We start from the raw sequence: 6,805 nt of genomic DNA on the forward strand, positions 1-6,805 counted from the left end.
TATGGAATTAATGTGATAATTATACACCTAATAATCTTACGGCCATCCTACCTCATTCCTACCAATCCGTGATAAATCTCTTCTAGTTTTTAGGATTCATTTCAAGTTTTGTTGAAAAAATTTGTATTATTATTTTACTTATTTTAGATTATTTATCAAATATACATGTGCTTTTAGACTATTTCTTTGACTTAAATAACAAGCTATACCGTAACAACGTATGTTTTCTGTCTGAATTATTCCCAGGATTGTATCTGGAAACCGAATTTAAACTTGCAGTTGTGCAAGAGATGGGGTATTGGTTAGGTGATAAGTGGTGTTGGAATGTTACTAAGGCGCACAAGGTTCTTGCACAACAGGCGTCCGTGGAAATGGCAGATTTGTATACTTTGCTTATGGATGTTAATTTAAATGCTAACAGTGAAGATGTAATTGTATGGCCGTTTGACGTGTCAAAATGTTATACGGTTCGCTCTGGTTACGACTTATTACAGCAGCAGCAACAAGGTGGGGAGCTAGACATATGCAGAAAACAGGGGTTGGAGTATATTTGGGCATCTAAGGTACCTTCTAAGCTCAAATTTTTTTACTGGAGAGTAATTTTAGACAAGCTGCCGACGAGGAATCAGTTGGTTCGCCGTGGAATTATTGCGAATAACCATGAGGCCTTATGCGCTTTCTGTGAGCTGCGTTATGAAGAACCTTTTCATATCTTCATTTCCTGTTCTAAGTTACAAATTTTGTGGGGAAAAATTAATCTTTGGCTGGATATTGATTCGCAAGGGGCAGAAGATTGCTGTGAACAACTTCATGAGGGAATTTCTGCTTTGTCGGGGAAGATTCAATGCAAAAGGGCTGCAGCTATTTGGATGATGATATGGTGGTGTATTTGGAAGGCTAGAAATAATATCATTTTCAATAATGCGGTTTTTGATTGCGATGAATTATTCGTCTCAATACTTTGGTACTCTTGGTGGTGGCTTGCTATCGAAGCCAAAGATAGAATTAGAAGTAACTTTTATGAGTGGTATAAAAACCCATCTTTATGTATGTGAGCCTTTAGTTGGGATGGTTTTTGTGTTGACTTTCAGGTTTTTCCTGATTTCTCTTGTAAGGGTTGAGTACCCCCAGTACTCTCTTTTAATACAAGAGTTTCTTATGAAAGAAAAATAGTAATCTAGTTGTATGTATATAAATTGGCGTCGTAATGTAATTTCGAGAGCATTTTGGCAAAGAAATTGTTTATCTTGGAAGTCACAACACTCATGTTTATGCCTTAAAGGACATGCAAAAAATCTCCTATGTTTCCTTCTTGATATTCATATCTCCCTAACAAAGCTCTTGCTTCTTGTAGATTACAAGCCTGGAGTGAAATAACTTCTTTAGAGCTTATTTGACATGTATTCTTATGACATTAACACATGTGTAATTGTTTGAATAAGTTTATAGAAATTACTTATAATTGTGATCTAAGTGAGATGTTATCAACTTCTTTATTAAGTGCTCTTAGATATAGTTTATGCAAATAGTAACCATATACCCTCTTTGATTTCCAGCCACTCTCAATTTTATTTGTCGAGTGAAAGCAAATATCACTGTAACACCCTATTCCCCATCGCTATTTTAATTAATAAAATAAATCAGAGTAATTCAAAATTTCAATACAACACATCAAGAATAGGATGCTACTTCGTCATCAACCTTAAAAGCACATATGCTAAAGTTCATAAAACATGGATACATAACACACTTCGGATGAACCAACAACATCGTTATCATAATCCTTCAAAACATCAACTTCTTTATTATTGCAGCGGAAAATAAAACATAACTATTCAGTAACATCTTTACTCATCAAAAGTTTCAATGATCATTCAAACAAAAGAGAGTTACACTACTCTCAAAATCTTCTACATAAAACAACAATGCAACAATCAAAACAAATAAACGTTCATCCCTCCCCGGTGTTACGTATCAGATCATGACACCGACTCGACACGACGTCTAACCTCGCCTAGTGCTAATCACCTGCACGTTACCCATGTAGAGGTAACATTCAAATAGAAGGGGTGAGATATCAAAGAAAATATAATAAAGGGCATAATTATAAGCATATGACAGATACATCAAGTTAGATTCTAAGTTTAACATTCTACAGTCATGCTTCATAATTGAATACAAACACATTCACAACATCATCATCATTCATCATAAAATACACATCGGTTATATAATACCGTTTCATCATCACATCATCAAACAAATCAAAGTGCAATGCAATGTTACTAACACGACATCATGCATGTGGTACCAAAATCTTCGCAAATGCCATATGTGGGCAATTGGCTAACTTCGTAATGCCAAACGAAGGCAACGACTAACTTCGTAATGTCAATCCTTCACAATAACAATCATCTTCATTAATTATGCAATGCATGAAACACACACATACTACGTCATCGTTATGCGATTGCCAAACATCGGTATTTAACACAATGCCCCACAAGGCTATCAACATTAATATCATCGTAGAACAACACATGTGAGGCAGCCACACTGCTCTCGCATCATATTCGTAAACAACATGATACTTACCGAACAACAGTATCCAACACAATGCCACACAAGGCAATCAACATCAATATCATCATAAAACATCATATATGAGGCAGCCACACTGCTCCCGCATCATCTTCGTAAACAACGCAATACTTCGTATCAAAACACATACTAAATCAAATAGAATTTTGGATTTCTTCACTTAAAATATTAGGCTACTGTTATGGAAATTATTATCAAAGGATAAGAAATGTTTTTAGCTTTCTAACGGTTCGAACGACGCCTCAAACAGACTTACGGATCAAAAGTTATGGCTTTTTGAAGTTTTTAAGAAAAATTTCATTCCGACTCAGTGGAACCCAGTTCCCCCAAACTGGGAACCGGTTCCCATCCCCAAAATTCCAATTTTTCGGATACAGAGAGTCTGGGAACTCGGTTCCCCCAAACTGGGAACCGGTTCCTGCTGTAGCAGTTTCAAAAAAACTCTGTTTTAAGCTATTCCGAGTTTCCCCCTTCAAAACCCCAAAACCCCTATTCTCCCACACGAAAATCATCAAGTTTTCATGGCTTTTTCAAGATAATCATCCACATCATACATCAAATGCATCAAATACATCAAACCAAGCATCAAGATCACATCAATTGCACACAATTTCTATTAAATATAAACAACCCTACAAATTGTCTACCCCTAAACCTAACATGCAATCCTCAATCTACATACAATTATATCCCTTGTTATATAATCGGAACCCCACCCCTACCTTAGGTTTTGATTCCTTAAGCTTTATTGTGCTATCCCTTCTTCCTTCTACGATCGTTCCCTTCTTCTCTCTTCCTCTGCTTCGTTCCCTCTTTTCACAAAATAACACGATCTAACTTCTAATTTCATTCACATGACCACTTAACCCCTTGGACCTCTAATATGATAATCCCATCTTACCCTTCCTTATTTTTATTATTTAATAAAATACTAATAATCATAATATTCTACTAATAATTATAACAATATTATTTCTACCAAATCTTTCACTACACCCCCATATCTCTACACTTTTAGTAATGCACCTCTAAGGACTTATTCCTCACAACCCTTAAATCTTATGAATCATAAGGTACTACCTTACACTAAGGCACCTAACATCAACAACATACATGACAAATAATCATTAAAATAATTTAAGTAAAATTGGGGTGTTACAACTCTCCCCCACTAGAAATATTTTCGTCCTCAAAAATTCGCTTGATGCTAAACACTCCGGATACAACTCCTGCATCCTTCTTTCTAATTCCTACTTCGTGTATTGTCATCATTTCCAAATGCCACAAATCAACATCCCACCTAGTCAACTGCCATCATCCCATAAGTTTTATTGCTATCGGGTTACGAACTCACTGGTTCATTACACTTCTCATCTTCATTCATCAAAACACATCAACCCATAATCGAAAAACATCACAATTCTCACAAGGCAACATAACGTCATTTAACATCACACGTAACATCAAGATAATAACACCAAATGCAATGTATGCGATATCTATATGAAACAACATAACATGCAAACACAAGGCGCAATCCACGCCACTTGCCAATACAGGTCGTCATTATCATCGTCATTAAACATCATCGTCACACGCCATTATCACCACATCATAAACATTATTATTATAACTTCATCAATACATTATAGGACATACGACAAGTCATAACATCACATACTCCGTAATACACATATCATCATTTAACTATCTTCACACGACATACTTGTATATATACATATTAAACATGCACATCATCAAAACGTCGTAAATACCTCATGTTAACACAACACATCATAACATCACTAATACACATTTCATCTTCAAAACATCATTTAATCACATAGTTCACAATCATCATCATACTTCACAGATTATATACCAATATCCCATAACATCATCAAATTAACATTCAATATTCCCTTCACATTAATCCACCAAACAATCATAAGAACACAATTCAAGTCGTCACAAGATGTAAATCTTGCTCCATAGCATAACTATCCACATCTTATTATCATAAGAAAGCATTCATCATGTTATAACATCGCACCCTTCATAATACCTACATCATCATTGCAACAACATCATATCATTCCCACGAAAACACATAACACATACATCAAGGCATAATTGCATCAACTTGAAGTAAAGAGACATGCTTACTATCCTCCTAACATCTCCATATCACCGTACAAGTAGTACACAGTCTATTGCTTCATTATACCGTAACACTGTCATAAGCACATCAATATAATCGTAGCATCAACAACTTTTTCATATACTCCAGTACCGTAATTCCATGTCTCGGTAATTTAAACATGCAATTCAACGCATTCCATTGACATGTCGGCAACACGAAAATATACAACTCTTCACCTATCACTTTCATCTTGAAATACCCACTAGTTGTATCATCACCTCCACCCGCCAATGTTTAATCCTCGACTTCTAACAAGTCACACAGCAACAAACTTCTGCCACATCACACTCCAGTTGCGACACTCCAATTATTTACCTTAAGGTAGTTGTCTTCATCTAGACTTCCATCTACTATCATATCTATAAGTTTCGCATCCAACTCTCGACTGTCTTTAATATCTAACAGAAGATCATCGTCCATTTTCGATATTCTAAATCGTTCACTCTATGACATTAGTTTCGTATACAATATCAAATCTTCGAACTGTCCAATAAGTTCCAACTCCTTCATAGCCATTTCTTCCTTAGGTTCACACGAAATGGTGAAAGGTTAACTCTTGATAGAAAGTTAATTCACTTCGCACACCACCAAGCTAGCAAGACAAGTCCATCACATCCAACATAATTTCGCCTACTATCAACAAGAGATTAAGGGTGATCAGTTCCTCAATTTGTCAATAGGAAGCCAACAATCATGATGGAGCATAACCCATCGTTACTACACTATAATAGCGTACCTTATAACTTGGCTCAAGTTCCGTGAGCATAAAGTCCAAAAATCCACTTCATATTCTCCTCAGCATGCACGCAGCACAACATAGTTCTTAAATATCTCTTAATATAGAAAATGCTACTACATCAATTTAATCTAAATCGTTTCGCTCCACAAAAAATATTCATCCAAGTAGAGAACTTTAACAACATCAATAGATCCTTAGTCCTTCCTTTAATCTTATAACTTCATAGATCCATATAATCTCGCATTTTGCATCTCATTCTAATCACAATCTCAACACTACTATCTCATTATTCAGTTAGCGATAAAACCTCTGAAATTCTCCCGACACATGTCAATACCATGTCATTAATGACATGTGATCCATTTTACCATTTAAAATTCCCTTTTCTTCAAAAGCACTTCTACTCTAACCATCCTCTATTGGCACAAGTTACACTCCTATGTGGTTCTCCAACACCTTCACATTTTTCCTAGTACCAAATATCTTTTACTAGACCTCATCTCAAACAAACTGCAATAATAAATCAGTTGAGATCCAAAAGCTTTCAATCTCCGTAACCGACTTCAGAGCACCTAAAAGTAGAACTGCATATATCTTGGATAGATTTACAGGTACCATCGCCTAAGAAAAATCCTGCTCAAGAAAACTCGCCTCCTTAAACCATAACATATCCCTCGACAACTTAACATAAAGTTTCTTCCCAACGACTTTGAGACTCACACACACAACTTCGTACCACCTGCTTTCATCTTAAATAGTACCACCATAGCTTCCCAAATAATATACTTAGCCTCTTAAAAAATTTGCTTCCAATAATTCTCCTAATCAACTCTTCAATTCACCTACTCTAAAGCTGACGCCTAGTACGGCGCCACAGAATTAAATATGGTACCAATTACAAGATTAATAGCAACCCAACCTCTCTTCCAACATTACTTATCATTAACATCAATTATCACATAATTTATCAATCCCACCACATATCTGAAACTCCATTCTTCTTATAACTCGAGGGACACATTTCTTTGCCAAAATTTTCGCTTTCAAAATACTAAGACTCCAATCTATTCACAAAACTACTTACGCATTGAGTTCCTACTCTTACTCGCGATTCATAACCTTCCAACCACATCAACAACATCCGACAATCACTTATAAGATTCCAACAACAAAACATGTAATACTTCATTCTCATATCACCATTCAAATGTCAATGTCACGAGTAATGAAAACGCAACATCGACAACTTCACAAGCCACCGG

General features: G+C 35.8%; 1 protein-coding gene across 1 annotated transcript; it reads left to right on the forward strand.

Annotated features, from left to right (window-relative positions):
• The first annotated feature begins 290 nt into the window (after positions 1 to 290).
• LOC131631698 (uncharacterized) lies at positions 291 to 1,055 on the forward strand. The gene has a single exon (XM_058902464.1). It carries the CDS (start codon positions 291 to 293, stop codon positions 1,053 to 1,055), a length of 765 nt encoding a protein of 254 aa, XP_058758447.1.
• Positions 1,056 to 6,805: the final 5,750 nt, after the last annotated feature.

The sequence above is a fragment of the Vicia villosa genome, unplaced genomic scaffold (genome assembly GCF_029867415.1).
Source record: "Vicia villosa cultivar HV-30 ecotype Madison, WI unplaced genomic scaffold, Vvil1.0 ctg.000857F_1_1, whole genome shotgun sequence".
NCBI lineage: Eukaryota > Viridiplantae > Streptophyta > Magnoliopsida > Fabales > Fabaceae > Vicia > Vicia villosa.

Bases quoted from the DNA above. Each gene is read 5' to 3' on its own strand.
- LOC131631698 (XM_058902464.1), top strand. From the start codon at position 291: ATGGGGTATTGGTTAGGTGATAAGTGGTGTTGGAATGTTACTAAGGCG.